The sequence below is a fragment of the Periplaneta americana genome, chromosome 3 (assembly GCF_040183065.1).
Source record: "Periplaneta americana isolate PAMFEO1 chromosome 3, P.americana_PAMFEO1_priV1, whole genome shotgun sequence".
In the NCBI taxonomy this organism is placed as follows: domain Eukaryota; kingdom Metazoa; phylum Arthropoda; class Insecta; order Blattodea; family Blattidae; genus Periplaneta; species Periplaneta americana.
The window spans coordinates 162,412,952-162,438,439 of NC_091119.1; the positions used below are offsets into that span (position 1 = coordinate 162,412,952).

Genomic DNA, 25,488 nt, shown 5'->3' on the forward strand with positions numbered 1-25,488 from the left:
CCCCAACTCTGGATAGGTACTAGCAACAGGCACCTGTAATGAACTCCAATCAAAATACCCCTCATTTCTTGTGAAAAACAAAAACTGAATAGACTACAGTGGATTATAGTGGACTTTATGTTGTCAGCAAATAGCTGGATACATTAAGAGATTGATTAAACTTAGGGTTATTATGATTATAAAAGACCAACATAGGTATTTGAAGAAAGTCACATTGCTAACATATAGAAATCTGACTGGAAAATTTTATCATGGTAAGAGACTGTCTCTAAGCTTAAAAAAAGGCTGTTTTTATACCCAAATTATCCCAACCCATCCTAGTCTCTGACGAACAAAGTCGTCTACACTTCTTGGCACTAGTGACATCTATGAGCACACTTGTAGAGTTGGTGTGAGCAATGGCAAGTAAAGAGCCCTGTCATTGAACAAAAAGAACTATCAACATTCTGTTTATTATCAGTATAGTTAAACCTTTCAACATATGAGACAGTGGCATTCTGTGAAGAAATTAGGAGAAACACGAGACATTTCTCATAAATAAAGGATCAAGATTATTCAACAACATCAACATTTCTGTTGAGTCTCTCTACTGTCATACCAGTACAGTGACGTCAACATAGAATGTATGATAATCATGATGAAAGTCGGCAATATTCATTTCCAAGTGGTGAGGGTGATTTGTTTCCAGTCTGCAAAACAACTTTAATGGAAGTATTCGTAGAAATTAACAGATCTGTGGATCATAAATGATTCATAGTATCTACAAAATGTTTATGGGACTTCACATCTTTCATAAATAGTGAAGCTTGTTTGTCTCTCAGTGTGTTAATTTTAGTAGCATCATCAAACTATTGATAAAGATTGGTGAAAAGTTGCCGTAAGTACTATCAATTCAATTCTAAAAAATATATTCTTAAAATTGTTAAAAAGTGAAAGATATTTATTAATAAAATACTGTTCATAAATTTGGCACTTTGCACTTTTCTACTGTTAAGTATCCATTTAATATAATTCTTTTTTTTTTTTTTTTTTTTTCATTTTCTACAATAAAATGTTTCTTAAGTGCTTCCATTAATTAAAAAAATTATAAAACAATGTAAGATAAAAGAAAGTTGTTAAAAATACAAAATCAAATTCTTATTCCTTCACCAGTTCGTAATTATTGCATCATCCCACAATCAGAAACATAGCCGGGAAAGGAGTCAGATGAGTACATAATTCTCTTTAATAAAAATAATTCGAAGGCTTCTCTTTAAATGAAGTACAAAATGTGCTTGTTAACTTGTGATTCCCTTGCTGGGAAGAAATTGTTCTCTGCTTTAAAAAGACAATGAAATATGATGTTCTGAATGTTACATTGTATCGTCATCAATCTTACAAAAATAATTCCAGTCTAATGAAGGAATAAATTAGGTCCATCGCTTTTCAGTCAGCATTCATTTCTTCTTCCTGTGAACTTTGGTTAGCATATTTGTTTTTCTGTCTGTGAACTAGGGGTAACATTTGTTTCACTATCTCATTTTACACCATGTTGGTTTTATATATATATATATATATATATATATATATAATAATAATAATAATAATAATAATAATAATCATAATAATAATAATATTTTAAATTAATGTGAACGTTTCTCTTTATAAAAGGTAAAAAAGTTAAAGGTATCCCCGTCACATACCATGAAGGCACTTGGGGATCATAGAGGTAGAGCCCCATGCTTTCCATGACCTCAGCACTAGAATGAGGTGGTGCGGTCGGCACCACGCTCTGACCACCTTTTATCCCCGGGAAAGACCCGATACTCAATTTTATAGGAGGCTGAGTGAACCTCGGGGCTGTTCTGAAAGTTTGGCAACGAGAAAGATCCTGTCACCACTCGGGCTCGAACCCCAGACCTTCCAGTCCGTAGCCAGCTGCTCTACCAACTGAGCTACTTGGCCGCAACGTTTCTCTTTATACCTCTCAAAATGTATTGTTATTAAAAGCACGTTTTAGGAAAAACTTCTTATGATTTAAGTGTAATTATTTTTAAATCATTGAGTGGAGTCAATTTTGAGCATTTATAAGATTTTAACGTTAATAAAAAAAATTACTGTTTGTATCTTCTTTACTAAGTTAATGTTACATATATACGAATTTCCAAAATTGACTCTAATCAATATTCTAAAAATAATTACATTCCAATTATAAAATGTTTTACCTAAAACATGTTTTTTAAATAATTTTAGCGATCGTAGGCTAGTCTATAATAAAATCAGTGATTCAACGGTAGTCTTATTCATGAACTGATGGTTAAACAAGTCGAAACTCTATTCATTTCTGTGAATTAATTATTTTGTTAGCCTTTTATTTAACTTGTGTCTAGTGTCAAATCAGGAAAAAGTCTAAACCTGCTTGAAACATTAATTTATTTAAACAAATGGCAGACACTGTGACAACAGTCATTAGTCCACAAGTCGGCCTTTAGCACCCATTATCTCTGGGTTACAGCGGTTTTATGTAGTGCTGAACATCGCATCAAATGGTTCCCATCCATTTCCTCATCTCAATCACACTGAGGATAGGATTTTTGAGAGTTGCTTGAAACATATGAATCATGACAATGAAGATTTAAAATGCTTTTTTTTCCTTGTACGAGAACTCAGTGATTTGTGGTCTAAGTGAGAAGGAATACAGTAAATCTCTTTTAAGATTGCTGTTTTTCGAATTACTCAGTATGTTTATATTGGTACAGTCTTATCTCTAAAGTAATGTTGTTTTCTAATGCCAGGCGTTTGACAATAAAGTCATTTGACCTCTTGCACTCCAATATTTTTCAAAAATTTTATCATGGCCAGCCACTGAAGCACAGATTTTGAGGTGTTCCAAATCCATTTCTTGGTTTGAGTTGCACAATGACCAGTTAGGGGACTGATATATTCCAATTCTATGCAGGTGTTTGGCCAAACAATCATGGCCTGTTGCCAATCTAAATGCAGCTACAGACGATTTTCGTGGTAAATCGGGAATTAACTGTGGATTATGATGCAGAGAGTTCCCTTGAGATTGTGTTATCAAATTTTGTTTGTTGAAGTCTAAGTATGTAGATTTAATAAATCTTTTCACAGACTAATATGTAGATTTAGTAACAGGTCTGTAAGTAGCAGTGCTGCCCTTCTTTGCTAAAGCATCCGCATTCTCGTTTCCTAGGATTCCACAGTGGGATGGTATCCAATGGAATACAATTCTTTTATTGAGTGATGTTAATTGAGAGAGCATTTTAGTTATTTCTGCTGTTTGAGATGAGGGTGTGTGTTTAGAAACTATTGATAGAATAGCTGCTTTGGAGTCTGACAATATAACTGCATTCTTAAATTTATTGATGTGGCATAGAAGATTCCGGAGACTTTCACTTATTGCAATGATTTCTCCATCAAAACTTGTTGTTCCATACCCAAGAGATCTATAAAGTGGGAAGAGACAGCACGTAACACCTGCACCGGCACCTTGTTCTCTGGAAGTCAAGGATCCGTCAGTGTATAAATGAAGCCAGTTTTGTGAAGGGTACCTAATATTAATTGTCTCTAAAGACAATTGTTTTAGTATTTCAGTGTTTACTTCTGATTTCAGTATTTCTTCTGTTAAATTTAGATTATATTCTATATTTAATAGAGTTAAAGGGTTTGGTTTAATTTGTAGGTTTTCTTTTAAATTCGGGATATTGATTTTCTGTTTTAATTCTTGAACAATGGATATGAAGATTTTTTTAGTTTTCAATCTACAGAGAGGACTGTATGAATGCCAATTGTTTCCTGGTAATCTGATAAGCTTTTCATATTGAATCAGTGCTTTTTCTTCTATTGTCATTTTGATGCTGTTAATATTAGTGAGGAATCTCATAGAATCTATTGGAGCTGTTTTGATTCCACCAGTAATGAGTCTGAGAGCTTGGTTTTGAACATATTCTATTTCGTTTTCTCTAAAGTAATGTAATTCGTAACAGTGAATAAGATCTTTGTACGATAACACTGAAGATTATTGGATTAAGTGAGAAGGAATTCAAGAGCTCTTACACATCTTTTGTTTTTCATATGACTCATTATGTTCACACTTGATACAGAGCTTATCTTTTAAAGTACAGTACAATAGTTCGTGACAATGAATAATTCCATATTACGAAAAGTGTTTCTACTTTGATTAGTAGCTGTTGTTCTATAACAGTCTGCCAGATGCAATGTAGCTAGGCTATGTAATGTCATATTCGAAAAACCCAGGGTTCTAGTCTGAAGGCCAAGTGTAAGAAACATAGTTATCTTTTGTTCACTGCATTTCTTTCAAGAAAAACGGCAACACTTAAAAAATAATCATGACTGCCTCTTTACAAATTCTACCCTGTCCTTACAGTTGAAAGCATCACAATACGTACGTAATACGTAATATTTTAAATTTCTAACTTACAAGGGAAGTTGCAATTAGTACCAGTAGTAATATATATATATATATATATATATATATATATATATATATATATATATATATATATATTATGTTTCATAGAGAACAGTGGTTCAGTAATTGTATGGGGAGGATTTATGGAAGAAAGGTAAGAAAAAACGAAAATAGATCTACTGATAATCGACCATCTAGCCTAGTTCATACAGTTTTCACCATAAGAAAACAGTGCAAGTTGAAATATGCTGTGAGAAGGCAAGGTTTATGCATGGTTTCTCGGAAAATCCCCTTGTTCCAAGCCATCACTTCGCCAATTTGCATTATCTGTCTGTTATCACTGAAGGAAATACTTAACGTTTCTAGACAGTGTAAAAAGTAGTTCATGACCTTCAACATCATACACACAGTGTGCCTATATGTATGTACTGTACATACGTATAAAGATATACAGTATAAATTAAAATTTTACATCATCAAATTCTACATCGATGGCCTGAGTGGTCCTGAAATACAATAAAATATTAAAAAAAAAAAACATGGCGAATAGTATAATTATTAATTAAATAATGAATTTTATTCATCTTCAATTAATCTTCTTCATTTTTTATTTACTGTATTTTATTTTATTTTTTACCTACCGGTACTTACAAATGACTAAAGGAACCCACAGGTTCATTGCCACCCTCACATATGCCTGCCATCGGTCCCTATCCTGTGCAAGATTAATCCAGTCTCTATCATCATATTCCACCTCCTTCAAATCCATTTTAATATTATCCTCTGATCTACGTTTCGGCCTCCCCATAGGTTTTTTTTCCCTCCGTTCTCCCAACTAACATTTCTGGATTTGCCCATACATGCTACATGACCTGCTCATCTCAAACGTCTGGAGTTAATGCTCCTAATTATGTCAGGTGAAGAATACAATGCGTGCAGTTTTATTTTATTAAAAAAAAAAGAATCCTTGATTACACCTAATATAGTGACACATAACCAAATGAGAGGAACCTGCAAATCTTTTATAGGCCTAACCGTGTTAATTTTTAAACTCTTGCCCTGCTACCAAATAGTAAACCAATAACTGTCAAATTGTTTAGTAGTACATTATATTGCTGTGAAAGATATGGGAAGCAATAATAAGGTAGATGTTAAAGAATGTCTCACTCTGTGATGTCTACAATTAATCAAGAGTTCACCTTTAGGACACAATCCCTGCATGTGTCCAAGTTTTTCTATCTTGCTGCAGTTAGGAAAGTGACAGCGGGTTTTGCACAAGCTGCAAAGATATTGTACGGCATCTTCAGGGCTTTGGTCCGTTCAGAAGAGGTATGTGCGTGCGTGCGTCAAAGAGCTTGCAAATAATACATACCAGAATAGTCTTCCATAAAAGCTTCTGGTACACTTGTATGCATTGCTTTACTCCACAAGTGTAACTTAATTGTAACATATTCTTTTTCCAGTGGAAGGATCCTTAACTTTACCATTATTTACCCTGACTCTAGTGCTGAGAAGTGTAGACCACTTAGTTCATCAGAGACTATTCAGAGTGCACCACAGATGGTGGATCTACATTGCACTCTTAATGATAATTTGAAAATGGAGAATTGTTGGGATGTCACAGGGAACCAGAGAACCTAGAGAAAATGCCTGCGTTTCCTGGACTATGGGCTTGCCCAACACAAGTTATAAATTCAGGGTGGATTAACTGGAATTTTAATCCTCGCTTATAAGCCTAGAATGCTAGCATTGAGCCAATGTACTGTAGCGGTTTTTTGTACCTTACAGTATACAGGATGGAAGTGAAATAACTCTGCAGATTGAAAGGGATGATAAGGTGCACTTAAATGAGTAGAAAAACCTATATTACGTTTTGTGATTAAATGCACGATTAATTAGAAAATTGAGTTAGAAGTTTTAGCAATCTGACAACAACCCCTCTTTCTTCTTGTAAGAGGTCAACGAACACAGTCTGTCTGCCTCAGTGAACTACCTCTCATCTCCCTTTCTGGCTACAATGTTGCAAGTTGGTTGCATCGATCAATGGCTTCAAATTAGTGGTTTTAAATTAAAGTTACGTGAAAACCGTCCACACTATTGAAATACATCAGAGAAATAAATTATTCTTTATTAGATTTTCTATCGATATGGACAAATATCATGATCCTACTCGCAATAGTTACCGAATAAGAGGGTGTTGAACATTTGGAAAAAATATATATAAAAATCTTTTTTATTACAATACATACAACATTAGCAATTCGCTCTAAAAATCTGCAGGGTTATTTCACTTCCACACTGTATAGATTTGCCTATGAGTAGAGGGATCTGTTCTTGGAGTATATTTGTGCTAAATGATTTAAATAGGTTGCTGAATAGAAGCAGTGAAAAGTGATGGTTAGTGGAAAGGGACATGTTTTTTTAGTCCTTAGAATAAAACACTTTACCTAATTTACTTTCAACATGTTAACAACACTTTTAAATATCGATTTTTGTGTAAATGTAAAAATAATATTAGAAATGATTACAATGTATGAACAGCTATTTTATATTAATTTATGAAAAATTAAATATGTAGACCTATATACAGGTGAACCGTAAGTAATGTCATTATCTTTAGGGTGTTATTCTTTGAGATATTTCAAACGAAATAGTTTAATACAATTTTGCTCATTTTTGCTTCCTTTTCCAGATAGAAATTGTTTTATATTAAACATTTCATGACGTGTTTTGGGAAAGACATTGATTTAATTCTCAATATAATCAATGAGTTTAAGAGAGCAGTGTATTATGATAATAAATTATTGAAAGAATTTTAGTTTTATCCTTTAAATGTGTAGAAATTTGATCCAAATAAAATGTAACATTGTAAAATTTCTTTGCAGAACGAAAAGTTACAGTTGTTCAGATCAAATTTCTGCACATTTAAAAGACAAAACTGAAATATTTTTAATCATTTATTATCATAATGTACTGCTTTCCTAAATTGCATGAGCATATTGGGAATTAAGTCAATGGTCTTCTCAAAACACACAATGAAATGTTTTATATAAAAAAAAATTCTCAGAAAGAAAGAAAAAAACGAGCAAAATTTTATTACTCTCTTTTGTTTGAAATACCTCAAAGAATAACTCCTTGAAATTAATGAGATTACTTACGGTTCATCCTGTATATTTAAACCGCACAATAAGATTTATAAATGAAGTCAGATGTCTTCATTTTGCAATTGGAGAGAACATGTTTTGTGTGTAAGCCAGGAAACGAAAGTTTGTCTTCCTACTGGGTGCATATTAAATTATTTCATTTAAGTGCGTCTTTTGAATAATAATGCAAGAAAATAAACGATAAACAGTAAAATCATTCGCAACATGATGAAGGAACTGAATTGTAAAACTCTAAAAGAGACGCGGTGTGAAAATATGTACCCTATCACCCAGTTTATTTGGGAATCCGTAATGTAAACATTCAGCATATGCGTGTTACCAAAGCAGGAAGTGAATTTTTTAATCTGCTGTAAACGTCAGACCAAAACACAAAAAGGTGTTATGCAACTTCAAGGAATGTCTTAGAACATTCTGTGTTATAAGCGCGAACTATTTTATTAAATAAAGTAGTAATTTTCCAAGCTTTTGTTTTAACATTTTGTATATTTTTATTTAATAGTTTACTGCTGCTTTTTTAAGATTAAATTGTTTCATTATCTTAATTATTGAGAATTCTACCTAGATAGTTACATCAGCGTTTACATTCTAAATGACCTTGGGAAGAAGTTCTGTGAATGTCAGTATAATTTCGTACATTTCATTCCATTGAATACATCGCTGATTAATAACATATTACACTAATCAGACTTCAGATGTATAGACTACAAACAATTGTTCTTCCTCTGACACATATCATCAAGTGAGATATACTGCCTGATAATAGATGTACATATCAGCCAGAACCTCAATCAGAGGGAATTCGACGGTCTGTTGGATAATAACGAAATATTGTCACAAATCCATGTTAATGCTCGAACATCATATTTAAGAAATCGCCAGTTATCACATTATAAAAAACCAAATACCTCATCACATAAAAATTCACCACTAAATTCAATGAATTATGTAAAATATGGGATTTAGATTTCAGAATTTCCTATATTAAGTATAAACTTTTTCTTATTAAAATATAGAAGATAGTCGATTTAGAATAATATTGCTATCTATTTGTTACTTTTTAACTTTCATTTTTACTTTTTTGTATATCTGTATTTACCTTTTTTTTATGACATTAGTGACTATAATTTTGCACTGTCTATTGTAATTGGGGCTTTGTCCTCTTACAGACAAATATATATATTGATAGGTTAAAGATAGAATCAATAAAAATTGAACAGTTCTCTGCTACTTTTTCCTCACCCTAACAATGTGTCCAGTATTCAAAGTATATTGAGCATATTGTGTTTCTTAAATGAATACAACATGAAGTGCTTGCAAGATTAAGCTGCCTGCAGAAAAGGGATAATGCTACTTGTCTTTCTGAGGATCTTCAACTGTATCACAAAAAATTGTCTTATTTTGAGATTTTTGTTCAGTTGCAAGTAAGAATGTGTTTTTATTATTAGATATTGTTTACAGCACCAGGGTTTATGCCAGTTAAGTAATCAGGCTTTTATAGTTGTTATTTTTTAATGTTATTTATTTAATGCAAAGAAGCGGTTAACATAAATTTTGGTTACATAATAAATACTTAAATTAGCTATTGAGAGAAGACTATTCTCCTCTCCCAGCCCACCAATACCGTCCTGTTGAAGGTCAGGTACACACTGATACAAACACAGGACTTTTCATTGTTGTTGAGTTAATATTACTGTTGTGGAATTTAATCGATTAATCGATCAATTTATGTTGTAAGATTAATCAATCAAAAGTATTTAATCGAATTGATGAAAATTAGTCGGTTGTAGTAGATATTAATTATTATTTTGTTAATACAAACTCCTACTAAAAATTCCGACAATATTCATTTCTTGCAAATTGCTTACTTAAAAGCACAATAGTATTGTTATTTTCTAACTAGCGTAGGGAAAATCTTTGCACAAACACTTCAGAAAGAGATGGAGATATGAGGACAGTGACCTAGTCTACCTCTATTGAAAGTTGAAACACAATGCGAAACCTTTATTAAGTTTTATGGTTTTCCAAGAAAGCTTCCACCTTGTTTTCAGCTTATCTTCCTAGCATATGAAATACATACTTTTCTGGGATTCGTCCCCCTTATCCCTTACAAAATAGCCATGTCTACACTGTGTCCAAGTAAGAGTGTAACTATCTTCTTCTCTTTCTAAAATATAGTAATTCAATTACAATAGAGGCCAGTCTTCTGTTTCGACCGCTGTACTTTTGCAGTTGCAGTTTCTGTACTAAGTTTGTATATGAAAGTTGTGTGTTTAGTTTGATAAAGAAACAAAATCAGTTTTCCGTGGTTTGTGAAAAGTGTAAACTCCATTATGTCATATGAGAATTTGAGAGGTAAACTCAGTGAAACGTTTGGATTTAAATTGAATGATCGTGGAGAAGTGCTAGACAGAAAAAAAAAGTTTTATGTATTACAGTATATTAAAACATTTTTTCAAATCGATCAAAACTCGATTAATCTATCGAGTAAATTGAAATAGTTAATCGATTAAATATTTTGATTGATCAACAACACTAGTTAATATCATACCCTAATCTGAGGTCATTAATTGTTATAATTAATCATGCTGCTGTTTTACAAAGTAAATACAATAATATTTAAGAGCTGAAGTATCGGACGTTTGCATTGAAAAAGAAAAAGAAAGGTTAGAATACACAAGGGATTTTATTTTGGTCCTTCCATTGTCTTCTGTTACTAAAAATATTTGAACCTATTTCATTAACGTTCTGTATATGATAATAATTATAAAGCAAGAGAAAAAGAGGAGAGTATTCTGTTCTTTCCTCATTACTTAGATAATTCAGATATTTTATACAGTTTTTTAAATAGATAATGTAAATTTTTTTGCGTATATTAATAATTTTCAGTCTGTAATCTTACATATTTTAAATTACAGGTTCACCAAGAATTTGTCTGCAGACAAAATCAATCTAAGTACCTTCAAAGGTGAAGGTGAACTATCCAACTTAGAACTTGATGAAATCGTATTAACAGAATTGTTAGAATTACCATCATGGTTAAGACTCACCAGTGCTTGGTGCAACCGTGTCTCTTTCCGAATTCAGTGGACCAAACTTAAGAGTGTACCAATATTCCTGGTAAGTAAAGCTATTTAAGACGTCTTTTTTTTTTTCTATCTTTATTTCTCCCTTTTTTTTCTCTCCTTTTTTTATGCAGAAACAAGACACTTATTATATTTCCCTTTCATTAGAATAATAAATTCTTCAGATCATTCATGAAACATATATTTTTCGTTTTTAACCCTTTTTAAATGTACGGTAATGATAAAATATTGAACTAAACAATTTAAAACTGAGAAAAAACTCTTTCTACGACAGTTTCTTCTTCTTCGTCTCCTCCCTCCATATCTCTTTCTCTCTCTTCATATCTCTAAACTTAAAGAAAGTCAATACACTGAACTGTATTGGAAACTTAGTTCAGTTTTAAGGACATTGTTGTTCATGTTAATTTGTAGTAAAATGAATATAAGAACAAGGAAGTATGTACAGTAGAACTCCGATTATTCGTCACCCTATTAACCGATCGGCGGATTATCCAACTGTCTTTCTCACCCTGGTTTTCTAGAAGCCTTTATCTTTGTACAGTATGTCGTAGGAATCTTCTGCGCACTTTCGGCGAGCAGTCACTTGTTACTTGTGTTAGGTGGTGTATTTCTCAACTTGTAAAATAGTCATTATCTGCTTTCAAAGAAATAACCCCAATAACTTTCACACAATTGCAGATCCGTGCACCATTTGGTCTTTGTCCTACTGTTTGAGTGGCGGTACTGTCTAACTTCTGTGCAAAATGTCTTCCATGACGGTCAAAAGAAAATGTCTTGTTCTTAGTATTGAAAGAAAAAGTGCAAGTAATTGAGAGTTTTGGGAAAGTAGAAACTATAGCTCATTACGAATCAGAATACGAGATTTGCGTTACAACTGTGCGCTATTTAGTAAAAAACGAAGATTTTCAGCCAGATATTCACTCCAGAAAAGCATCAATGTGGTGACAGAAGAAATTAGTGAGTCATGTCAAAAGCAGCAATGTGTAAACCATACTTTAATCAACACATCTCGCACATTTAAATTAGGAAACATTAGCAGTTATATAATATACTTGTCTTCTTCTTGAGTGGCTATACAAGTTTGGAATATTGTTATTATTGTTGGTATGATATATGTTTCCCTCTACCACTAATCCCATTTATGTTGGCAGAGCTTGGATGAAGTACACATAGAAGTGGAGACATGTGAAGAGCTTCGCTCAATGTCTACTCAGCATGGTCTGTCATCGTATGGAAGCAATGCAAAATATAGTTTCATTAATAAAGTTATAGACGGTATGACAGTTTCTGTCAATACTGTTCAGGTCACTTTTAAAAGTCCGGCATTCATAGCCTCAGTTCAGGTATGTATCTCAATCACTACTATATCCACTGTGTTCTCTATTACTTTATATTATTATTATTATTATTATTATTATTATTATTATTATTATTATTATTATTATTATTATTAAATTGGACATTCACATTTCAAAAGAATTCTCTTATACATTAACAGATGCAGCGTATTATGGTAGAATCCAAATCACCATCATGGCAACGTTGCGATTTACGAATGACAAGATTGAAGGAACCGGATCGTGGCCAGTTACTAATATTCAAGGAACTGGAATGGCAGACTGTAAGGATAGAAGCCAAATCTACAAAAGATCAAGACCTCACTCCACTTAGATTGCTGACCAATCAGGCTCGGTGTAGGATTACCATTAAGAAAAGAATATCAGGTAAATAAATTCAATAAAAAATTTTTACCATGATTAGGCTATACGACAATCAAGGGCTTGAAAGTAGAGGCAAAAACAGCTTTCTCGATGTTTTTAAATAAGTGTAGTGTATTGCATTTCACTAAATGTTGCAGACTTAATGATGAGTAAAAGGTAAAGGTATCCCCATTAAGGGGTCATGTACATCATTGAGGGTTAAAAAAAATGATTTTTTATATATTTTTATTCTGTTAAATGGACTTTCCTCTTTAGTTTAGTGAAAAAAATTTAATTATCACCATTACTTCTCTACTTATGACCTAAAACCTGAGAGGATGTATCATTCAACAATATACATTTTCAGTAAGTTTGTCGCCCATTTCCCATAACTTACTTTTTTTTTTTTTTTTTTAATGTTTCCCTGATAACTCATACAATTTTTTAGATAACTGAATGAAATTTTGCAAGCATTTGTATTTCATAGAGAAGAACAAAATTGACCTCTGGTACTGTTATATCTTAACTAGTTCTTATTTTTTAATTTTTTTATGCAAAAAAAAAAAGTTAAAATTTTTTGTTCATTGAGAAGAAAGTCAGAAAAATATTTTTCGTTCATATATTGAAATGGTAGAGTTCAGTTTTGTTAAGGCATTAATTGTGGATAAAATTAAGTAAAAAAACAGTTTTAAATATTAAAAATTATATGAGATATCGGGAAACGGTTTTTTCTAATGCAGAATGCACCTGTCAGTTTAATGTACCATAAACCATTAAACGTAAATTTATTTTTAATTCTAAAATTTGTGGACAGCTTTCAAGAGTATGAAATCAAAAGATATTATTCAGAAAGTACAGTATTGAAACATACGTTCTAATGAAAAAGGAAGTTTTATCCAAATGAAGTTGTTTTGATTCTGCATTAGATAATACAGAGTTATTCCAAAACATCTCTTATCTTTAATTTACTACAGCTGTATTTACAATCTTAGTAAGATTTAGCAAACTCAAGACATCATCTATGCCTATACAAAAGAGTAAGTAATATACATATTGCTCATTTTTAAAATTCTAACACAGAAATTATTTAGGTTAAAAAATTACTATTTACAACAAACATACACGTGGTACACAATACAATCAATAAAATTTGAAGAAATTCTTAACTTTGGTTTCTTTTATAAAAATTTATCTTCTACAAACTGTTGAAGAAGTTCAGTCAATGACTTGAAAATCCGTCATTCTTGCTAGAAACAATATAGGATAAAGATCATATGCTTGTAAGATGCTGTACTTTACATGCAATATTGAGTTTCCAGCCTTCATGTTCAAAATAAAGAAACAGATACACGTGATATATGAACTCTGCAGTCAACAATAGATGAAATAAAGTTGCAGAAGTTAAAAAAATATAAACTTTAAAAATTTTCGTATGTAAAAATGAAATATCTTTGCATTATAATGTATAGGATTTTAGTGTATTTAAAATATGTAAATAAAACTGAAAAGTACGTTAAACAGAAGTTCATTATATTGAGACAATACTGTAATACTTTTTGAACAACAAAATTTACTTGGAAGACTTTTTTTCTCTTTGATCCACAAAGTGTTCAGCTAAGAGCAAATCCTTTCAATGGAAGCATTTGAGTCACACAGACTCAAGCTGAAGGATAACAACACTTAAATATTGTTATTATGAGTCAAGTTTTTCTTATGTGTGCAAAAGTTTCCTGACATCTTGTTGTAACACTTGCATTGTCCAGCTTTCTGATTTTTTCTTCAGTTACAAATACTTTTAAAAGGATGAAATCTTTAAAAAAAACTTCATTGATGAGAGAATTGACTGCAGGAAATGTGTCCTTTAGCATACTGTAGGATTCTCTAACATTGTTCCAATTCAAATTGCCAAGGCATTTAAGACAGGTCCAGTTCATTTTTCTCAATTATCCCAGAAACAGTTGCTTCATCTCTTTCAATGTTTAATATAGCTTCTGAAAATATTGCAAGTTTTTTTTTTGTAAGAAAATAACATTGGCAAAATTCTCTCTCTTCTCAAGAAAACTTTTGTTGAAGATGCAGTGTAAGCTTTTTGAGTGAGAACTTAAAAATTATGCATTGAGCTTCTTTAATGAAAAACAGGACACTTATCATCCCGATTGGACTTTGTTGGGACGCCAGGACAAAATTCCTAATAAGGGAGCTATCCCAGATAAAACAGGACATCTAGGATTCCTAACACTCAGTTAATGTCATCTTGTGTGTTAATCATTTTCAGATTGCTTCATCATGGGCTCACGTTTGGTGTTGATCTTAGATGACTTGTTGTGGGTACTAACAGACTCACAACTGAAGGCAGCACTTCATTTTCTTGATTCACTGACTGGGCTTGTGCAGAAGGCAACAGAATTGACTAGGATAAAGAAAGCAGCTAGAAAGTTAGAGGTATGAAATAGAAGTTTTGATGGAAAGATCATTGGGCAGTGAACCCAGCTTTCTGGTGAGAAGCTATCAAATGACATAAGGTCTTTACTCATTACAAGTGAATAAGTCATACACTAAACATTTCATTTCCTTGCTTTTTTTTTTTTTTTTTTTTTTTTTTTTTAAGGATATGATCTCAGTAGTATACTTAATTATAAATATGTTTGATTGCCTATATAAACATATGCAGCTAGTGTTAATAAAAATATGTATTACAACTACCAAATACATGACCTGAATACAGATAAAGGGTAGAATCTAATTAAGAGATTTGATTTATTGTAGTGGAAACACTCTTTAAGCCAATTCATTTCGTCACCTGTACAGTTCCATAATACTGGCATTTTTGTGCATTTTTATCAACTCTCATATTGATTTTGTTTAGCATAACATGTAAATTTTGAATAGACATGATATAGATTTATTGGTTTCATATCATATATAATGTGTCTACATTGAACTCATTAGTTTTGTCTTGTTCTCGTGAAGCACGAAATAAAAGTATGAAAAGTTTTATAAATGTTAGTTTTAATAAATAAAAAAGTGGGTATATTTTACTTTCGAATGTGCTTATTTAGTGACATATAACACATAATTAATATCCAATTTATAATATTATGAAATCTGTCTGGAAAATATCCAGCCATTTAATATTTAGATTTTAGTAGCCTGTCTAGGATATTGGCACCTTTTTGGCCTTCAAAGTACACTTGTGGGGACCTCACACGCATCCCAGCATCTCTTCCACTTTTCAGAATAATCTGTAAAGTCCTCTTTTGGGATCGCCTTTAGCTTCATTGCATTCTCCTTAATCTCGTCCACTAACAGCAGTCTCCTCTCTTTCAATAGTGATTTTAACTTTTCATTCTTATTATTTAATTAAAATTTACTATATAATTGAACTAGTGTACCAAAAAAGCTTTCATATTCTTATTATTTACTTTTTGATAAATAATCAGATGTAGGTATTTCATTGTGACACTTGGAATATCATAATATACGAGTATGTATAGTATCATCATGCAGTTTTATCTGTACCGTAAAACGTATCAAGTCTCCCAGCGTATAAAACGGGGTAACTAGATACACAGGGGGCGGGGGGGGGACTTTATACGTTTTGTAGGTTGATGTTTCGGTTCTGAAACATCAATTTACAAAACGTATCAAGTCCCCCCAGCATATATAGTCACCCCGTTTTACGGTATCTGTATTTTTCAGCATTTGAAACAAAAAAAATTGTCTTTAGCATATATTTTCCAGTTGTTTGCATATTGTCTGCTATATTTAGGAACCTAATTTGTACACATGACTGCTACAGTGACTCATTGCTAGAGCACTGGGCTTAAAAGCCAGGGGGGCCAGTTTCAAATCCTGCTCTACTCTGGATTTATAACTTGTGTTGGGTAAGCTTATTGTCCCAACAAAACAGGGGTTTTCTCCGGACACTTTGGCTCCCCTGTTATATCCCAACAATTCTCCATCATCTTTCATTGAGAGAGTAATGTGGACCGACTGTCTGTGGTGCACTCTGGATAATCTCTGACGAAGTAAGTGGTCTATACTCTTCAATACCAGTGACATCTATGAGACTGCTTGTAAAGTCGGGGCAAATATCGAAAATTTATTGGTCAAAAAAAAGAAAAACAGTTTGAATGCTTTATAAAACTGTTATTTGATTTCCCCTAAAAAGGAAAGGATTCTGTAAATAATATTAAATTTAAAAGTGGTATCAGTGAAGAAAAAAAGATATTGAGTTGCTACATAATAGCAATTCTATGATGGTCAAGTTTTCAATCTGAGATACCTACATGATTGGTGTGTCAAGGATGATACATTGGACTGTTGGAGTCTCCTCTTACAGAATGAAGTCAACATGACTTTGTTTCCTAGAGTTGAGATTCGCAGTTCTCTGAGGCACAGAATTTTAATATTACATATTTATTTGTGTGTGTGCATGCGCACATATTAAAATATATTACAGTAAAGATTTTTTATGAATTTTGTATCAAATATACCTGAATATTCAGTGTGTTACACAAAATAATAATGATCCAATATTAATAACCTATAACTCATTTAAGTTCAATATTTACTTTCTCATGGGGAAAGTATATTTGATATAAAAATAATATCGATATTCTTATGGAAATATGTACATTTAACTTCCTATGTACATTTAAAAAATGCCTTTTGGCATTCTGTCCGTATTTCTTTTTACAGCCTTTTATCCAAAACTACTGAACACGTTTTATTTACATTTAATACTTTTTTTTCCTTCTTTCCTTTTCGGAGGAGTGTTCGAAGGCTTGCACCAAGCTTGAGACTTATTGTGTTGACCTCTATATTTATTATTTACGGAGTGTGGTTCAACCATTATCGTGAATTTAGATTCTAGTGGTAATAAAAGTACAAAAGTAACTAATTTAAACATTTGATAACGAAAGTAACAATTGATAACAAATGGTGTGCTCCTGGTGATCTGGCTGTGAAGCTTAACATTTGAAAATTTGAGCGTGACATTGGTAGTTTTGTTGATCAAATTATAAAGATTGTTAAAGATGAATGTTATTTCTTTTGTGTGTTTATGTTATTTTATTAAGATAATAAGTAAACATTTCCAACAGAACAAGTATAAATAAAATATTAGTTGTTTTGATGAAATTTTCACTTACTTTCTTAATTAAATAACATAAACATACAAATGACTCATAAAATAGTCATCAGGCTCTCATCTCAAAAGAAATATGGCGGCTATTTTGTTGTTCTGCATGGCTTTCTGTTGCCTACGAGATATATCTCGTATACAACAGTGCTTCCCACTAGCATCCATCAGAAAATTCCATTGAAATATTTAGCGCTTCTGGTGATCGGACAACAAAACAATGGCCTGCACAGTCTTGCTGCCAGAAACTCCTTTCTCAGTTTCACCCCCTGTTAAAACATCCATTAAAAGAATCATGCAGATATTTAATTAATTATGCTTTTTATTATGTAAGTGCTTTACATTATACAACTTAGATATTATTTTTACAGGTAATTATTAGCTATTTTAATATTCTGAATAATGGTTTGCAAAGTGTAATGTGAGTTTATTAAACATGTAAAGTTTTGTTCATTTAGCTTTTATAGTAGCTGAAATATAAAAAAATGAATTTCACGAAATTTTTGCAGGCCAATGGTGTACCTTCTCCTTTAAATAAACAATTCACTAGTTACACGAAAGATCACTTGCCACGCTGTACTGCCATGAGATGGCAAGAATGTTGTCTGTGAGAGCTGGCGATTTGTTTTCCAGAATGTAGTGTCAAGAAACAGTAGGAGTGCCGTTCCCTTAGATTTGACTGCCATGTAGGTATTAATAAAATATTGTAGATTTATTCCAACTCAACAATGTAACTTTTATTTCAAAACAATAATAATCACTTTCTACAATTTAATTCTACTCCCGTCAACAATGGGATTTCCACTCCACACAGTAACACAGTATTCGTTATTGCACTCCACCGACGACAATGACAATTTACTTGGATTATTGAGAACAACGATGAACTGTTAATCTTAACTAATGTTCACAAAGCACTATTTACAAATCAGAACTGTCAGTTCTCAGTTCACAGTTCGTTTGCCTTGGCTAATTCTTCTAGCTCAGTCACTCGAGTTCACAGTATCTCGAACCCCAGACCTTCAGAGACAGTCCACTGAACTTCGAACTCAGGTCCCCCAACTGCGGTCCACTGCACTCAAACTCAGGACTTCCGGCTCCACAGTTACGGACACAACTCAAGTCGAACTTCGGTCTCAAAGCTGGCTTCACTGCTACACAAGACTGGCTGGCTTGCTGTCCAACGATTACAACAACACAACTAACTCAAGTTCACTCGCGTGTTGTATTTATAACTAAACCATAGTTACGAGAAATTTCTACGATGCTAGAGATTTCCCCAGATGTCCAGAGATGGCATTCTCGAATAATCTGAATATCTCCCCTCTCTGCCGCGGTCGGTCTCTCTCCTCTCCTCTCCTCCCTCCTCTCTATGCCACAGCACATGCCACAGGAAGCAGACGTGCGCGCAACCTGTGCCGAACCACGCCCGACCATGCAATCCCTCCACCAGTCGCGAGATCGGACCCCAGCTCTGTCACAATATTAATGGCTGTCGTATATTTAAAAAAATCACCTTCCCCTGTCTGGACACCCACTGCACGCCATTGTTCTAATGAAAAGTAGAGTAATTAGTCATGCTTCTTTTTAAACATTAGCTTATAAACAGAACGATTTTGTCATAAAAATTGTATTTTATTTTTTTTTTTTTTTTTTGCAGGTATTGCCAGAGTACCAAGCTCAGATCTCTCAACAAGCTAGGACCAAAGATCAAAAAAGTGCTATTTCACGTATTTTCAGTCGCTATGATGTCGTAGAAACTTCATATCATTTTCTATCACAGCGTATAGATCTTCATCTGTGTGACGATCCCGGAGGTAAGATGGGTCACTTTTCAGAATCAGTGTAATACACTAAAGAAATTGAACCCTTTTTTATTTCCTCTTTTCTTAAAAAGAAATTGAATTTATATATATACATTCAAATTTCATATTTTTAGCCTACAATTTAACAGGAAATAAACAGTGTAAATGCTTTGCACATTCTTGCTCGCATATAGATTGGCTGTCGTTTGAAGCTGGAATGAAAATACCACAGAATAGTTTTGTAAGAAAATTAATAAATTATCTTAATATTTTCCCATATAAGTCACTGACATTGCAGTTAACTTCTTAAAACGTATGTGTAAAATAGTACAGTTCAATAAAACTGATATTATTAGTGTGGTTGTAAATAGTATAAATACAGGAAGTAGAGTTTACATATTGGCCTTCTTTATTTTTCATTGGTTTAATTAGCTACAATTGGGAAAGTAGAATGTTGTAGAAGTAGTATTCAACAGTCTAGTCTCTGACAATTACATATATCATTTGTCATCTTCATACCAGTGTTCTGGAGTAATTAATTAATTTTGCTAGAGTTTCTCATATGCTGATAAGTTCTGCATCCTTTCTTTTGGTTCGTTATTAACACACATCTTAGAGATAGGCTGAGTCGTAACTTTGCTTTAAAGCTTAGTTCCTAGAAACAAATGATGAATAGTCTCTCTTTGAATGTGAGTTGCCAATGTTTTTTTTTTATCACAATACGATACAATCTCTGTGAACCTAAATAAAAGGGGCTGACTCCATTTCGGCTAAACAAAATTTCGGATAATAAGTACAGGGTTTCCGAAAAAGAATGACAACATTTTGTGCTTTGATAACTTTTAATTGTATTCAGCTAGGAAGTTGACTTTGTTACAGATATTCTCACACAGTATGTAAGTTTTTTTAAATTTTGTTAAGTTTCTATATGGGCACCGTTTTTAGGGCGGCACTCCAAATTTGCACTTTGGGAGAATCTCGGACAAATTCCACTGTCTCATTTGGTTGCTCAGATCCCCAGATTCGGCAGTTGTGCTGATTTACGTAACCATTGACATGAAATGTCGCCTCGTCTGAATAGAACACGATGAAACTGAGACGATTCAATCCGACACCGGGATGGGAATCCGGTGTGGCTTAGTGGATAAAGCATCAGCACGTAGAGCTGAAAACCCAGGTTCAAATCCCGATGCCAGAGAAAATTTTCGCCATTCCACTACTCTTTCATCGTACGATGACGCAGAATATCTGCATGGAAACATCATATGTACTTCGGTACATTAAAAAATAATATATATATGATATGCGTAAATCACTTTGTGATTTAAGATGGGGCTTATTCCGTCGGATCACGCCCAATCAGTCACTCATAACGAGTGCACCTTCGCACATATGTGGACATTGTCCTATGTTCATAGACAGCTATGACGTAGTGCAGAGGGCGGCCACTAGAGGGAACCCAAGAGGTGGAACTTAAACTGAGACGATTCGATCCGACACCGGGATGGGAATCCAGTGTGCTTAATGGATAAAGCATCAGCACGTAGAGCTGAAACCTGGGTTCAAATCCCGGTGCTGGAGAGAATTTTTCTCTGTTTCACTACTCTTTCATCGTACGATGACGCAGAATATCTGCATGGAAACCTCATATGTATTCGATACATTAAAAAATAATATATATATATGAATAGAACACGCTTCAAGAAAGTTTCATCATCTATCTTGCCTAGAATAACATTTGCAAACTCGACACGTTTTGAATGATCAATTGGTTTGATTTTGTGTCATAATTGAATTTTGTATGCGTGTTATCATAATCTCTTTCACATAACATCATGTAGAGTTGATTTCGGAATTTGAAGCTGCAAACTGCGACGTTTGAGTGATTTCTTTGGGCTTCTAATGCAAGACTGTCGAATATGCTTGACATCTGTTTCACTAGTGCTTGGCCACCCAGGAGATTTGCGACTCTACCTCGTTTCTTTGAACTTATGAAACCATGCAATTATTAATTTGTACGTTGGAGCTTCTCTACCGTATGTTTGTCTAAAGTTACACTGAACAGCAACAACAGACTTAAACTCTGCAAACCATAGCACACATTGAGCTTTTTCTTGTATAGACGCCATGATGCTAGCACACTAACAATATGCTAGCTTTAATGCTACTTGGGTAATAATCAGTACTGACAACAGAAATTTGATCACATCCACTATGCTGTAACAAAAAAAAAAGAAAAAACATGTCGGTTATTTATAATCAAATGTTATCAAAGCACAAAATGTTGTCTATTTTTTTCGGAAACACTATGTTATATATTCCCTATTTTTAGAGTTAAAAAGTTACAAAACTGACTCATAAGTTGTGTACATGAAAGCATCACGTGTATTAAAAAAAATTATACAGTGCGTGCATTAGGTACAGTATTAGCAAATCTGAATATTGATTCTGCACTACGTATTTCTTTCAAAAAAAGTCCGAAATTTTCTTTTGGGTCCTTTGTTCGCATCTTTTTCTGATAGCAACGTCATGCCTGTTTAGTACTAGGAGTGAGTTTAGCCAGCTCATGTAATAGGATGCGTTGTTGCTCTCACACACATTCCTCTGACCTGCTTAGTGACCACAACTACTTATCTTTGTTGGCTAGTGTCCTTAAAATAACTGATTAAGAAAATTTCATAGAAAACATTTATTCTAATTTTTTATTTGCAAACACACACAAGAAGATTTTAAACATATTCACGACTTGAGGTATATAAAATGTTTTCAAGGCACAAGTCTAAATTTTGCAATTGCTGATCTTCTGTCTTATAAGAAGTAGAGGTAGAGGACAATAATTTTCTTCCATTACAGCCATGGTAACATGTTGTAAGTTGTCAGGACAGTACAGTGTGAAATAAAAGTTACACTAGTGGCTTGTAGCAGCAATTGCTGCTTGATAGAGATAGAAAACCACAATAAAATGCTGTTATGATGATGATGATGATGACGACGACGACGACGACACATTTCGTTCAATGGGCTAATATCGTCATATGTAATACAATCTTCATGCATAATTTCTTTCATTTCTTGAAAGGTTGTTACAAACAACATTATTTGTACATAGTTGTTTATGAGTTCTCAATGCAGTTACATTTCTAAAAGTTCTACGACGTTTTCTTGGTCGACCAGCTACACTCATAATAATGAACTAATAAAGAGGAACTAAATTCATAACGTAACAACTCTATTACTTTTTAAGTAACACCAGATAAAAAAACACATGTATCTTGAAACACGAAAAAAATATGTGACAGTTGAAAGATGAAGAAACCATTATTATTGAGGTCTCGAAAAGCATGATATTGTGACGTCAACATCTCGAATGTAAAGAAGGCTTCGATAACTACATTTGTGATCGTTTTAGGGAAACTCGATGTTTTATTGTTTGAAATTTCATTATTTGAACCTTAGTTTTTTCTCTATACACAAAGCTTCACATTACTGACACCATTCATGACCTTCAAAAACCTGACACAGCTGTGTTAATAACTCAAATGAAGATGAAGTAGTCTACATTTAAAGTCAGTATGTGACGTGAACAACACTAGGAGATGAACTGCAAGATGTCCTATGGTATATGGTTTGCTGCGATGGACGCACATATTAATTTTTTTTTTTTAATTTAAAGCTTTTTATGAGCTTCATTACAAACCATTTAGATTTTCCCGCAATATTAATATTATTAGCTTTCGATTGAGACATCACACAATCTCACAGGATGTATAGTTTTCATAAAATTTTCCGCCACAGTTTAAATTAAATATATAGATTTTAATCATGTGTCATCTCCGTTTAATGGATTCTATTGCGGGTGACTCATTTTATCCAGAGCATTGCACTACGAGTGTGTTGAGAAAAATACGAAGTCAAACGATCCTGTTGGAATTCAAAGCCATCTCTTCCAGGGGATGAAGTTTTCTCATCATTTCCGTGATCGAAATAGGTACTCTGAAAACGAAAACTTCGATAGAGTACTCTGAGTAGGAGCTCCTTCCTTTACTCTAATAAATTGTCCCTCCTCTATTCTGTGCCTTAGATCTTACAGCTGCAACAACACTCTCCTTTTATCCTCCCACATGATGGGTCCCCTGTAATGACAGGCCGATTTCCTCAGTAATGGACTTTCTTATAAAGGTTGTACTTTTCACAACTGTTGTGTGTAACATTTTTCACATGAACGCAGTAAAGTCATATAGTTTTTTTTTAATAGTACTTTAACTAGTATACCCGTATTTATAATTCACTATCTGCAAACAAGTAAATTTTGCATAAAATATTTTTAGAATTGTTTTAGAGAAATTCACTGTTTCGTGCATTGGAATTTCTTGTCACTCACTGCTAGAATGTAGTACCTATATACATCACAGCTCTACTTTAAGTTACCAATAGACATAACAGTTATATGCACTAGAAGCTAAGAATTCCACTAACTGTACTATCGTGGATGTAATGTCCATTTAATAGTTTTCTAGTTGTGGTTCACAAGATTCCAACAGATAACTGAGTCACATGGACTGTACAATGCATCTTATAAAACACATGCTGATATGTAAGTAGTGGGTAAGGTCAGTAATGGTTTCAAAATGAAATAGTAACAGTATATTGTTAACAGACCTAACCGTCACTTAACCTGGTTTACATGTTGCATTGTCCAGAGTATGAGACTCAGTTATCTGTTGTTAGATTTCTCGGTCTTGTGAACCAGGCCCAGAAACCCTCTCAACAGACACCCCATCTATCCCAGTACACTTGGACTTGGTGGCATTCTTAACTTTTAGTGCATATAGTTCCTAACCAAAGTTATCAAGTTTCACTTAGGCTGTTTTCATACATGATGTTTCTTTACTCACGACACAATAACTTGAAACTCATGGTTTACTAATGGGACATCCACAGTGTGTGAAATGCATATATGATTGGAAATGTTACAATTTATCCATATGAGCAGGTATTGTAGCCAGTGATATAAGAAATATATTTGTTGATTACTTCATAAGTGAAAATAGGTGTGTCATGGCAAATGTCTAAATTTGATTCTTTTGGTTGTTAAAATGTAATAGGTATCTTAACTGTGAATCCTATATTGCTGATGATTTCGTCATGTGCACTTCTAAACCAAGAACACTAAATGCCCAGTTACAAGTTACTGCCCAAAATTCACTAACACAGCTAAAGACTTGATGTGTAGAAAATTTAATGAACATAAACACCGATAAAAAGAAGTATGAAATTTTCTCACTGGCAAGATAGAGGTGTACATAACTTTACAATATGACAATAAAATCCTAAGACTAATGCAGCAAAATATCTTACAGTTATTTTTTTTTTTTAACTATCATGGAAGAACTACATAGATAATATTACAGAGAAAGGAACAAGAAGACTTTCACTTCTAAAAAGGCTGGCATAAAAGAGTGGGAATACACAAGATAAATTCTCAGTTACTTAATTACTGGCTTTTAAGGAACCCGGAGGTTCATTGCCACCCTCACATAAGCCCGCCATTGGTCCCTATCCTGAGCAAAATTAATCCGTTCTCTATCATCATATCCCACCTCCCTCAAATCCATTTTAATATTATCTTCCCACCTACGTCTCGGCCTCCCTAAAGGTCTTTTTCCCTTCGGCCTCCCAACTAACACTCTATATGCATTTCTGGATTCGCCCATACGTGCTACATGCCCTACCCATCTCAAACGTCTGGATTTAATGTTCCTAATTATGTCAGGTGAAGAATACAATGCTTGCAGTTCTGTGTTGTGTAACTTTCTCCATTCTCCTATAACTTCATCCCTCTTAGCCCCAAATATTTTTCTAAGCACCTTATTCTCAAACACCCTTAATCTCTGTTCCTCTCGCAAAGTGAGAGTCCAAGTTTCACAACCATACAGAACAACCGGTAATATAACTGTTTTATAAATTCTAACTTTCAGATATGTATCAAATATGAATGAGGTCTCGCCCACCTCATTATATTTTGCTCGACTAGTATGACTAGTCAGTTTGTTTTTATACCATTAAGTACGAGAAAAATTCGTACCGGCACCGGGAATCGAACCCAGGACCTCTCAGCTGTGCGCGCTGAGTGCTCTCTAACCAACTGAGCTATGCCGGGA

At 33.4% G+C, this 25,488-nt stretch overlaps 1 protein-coding gene across 1 annotated transcript in view; it reads left to right on the plus strand.

Annotated features, from left to right (window-relative positions):
• LOC138696786 (bridge-like lipid transfer protein family member 3B) overlaps positions 1-25,488 on the plus strand; it is a 100,455-nt gene that overhangs the window by 6,882 nt on the left and 68,085 nt on the right. The window contains exons 2-6 of the mRNA XM_069822191.1: positions 10,512-10,713; positions 11,831-12,022; positions 12,178-12,403; positions 14,655-14,821; positions 19,183-19,339. Coding sequence (XP_069678292.1) covers positions 10,512-10,713; positions 11,831-12,022; positions 12,178-12,403; positions 14,655-14,821; positions 19,183-19,339 — 944 coding nt within the window. The remainder of the gene's footprint in view (positions 1-10,511; positions 10,714-11,830; positions 12,023-12,177; positions 12,404-14,654; positions 14,822-19,182; positions 19,340-25,488) is intronic.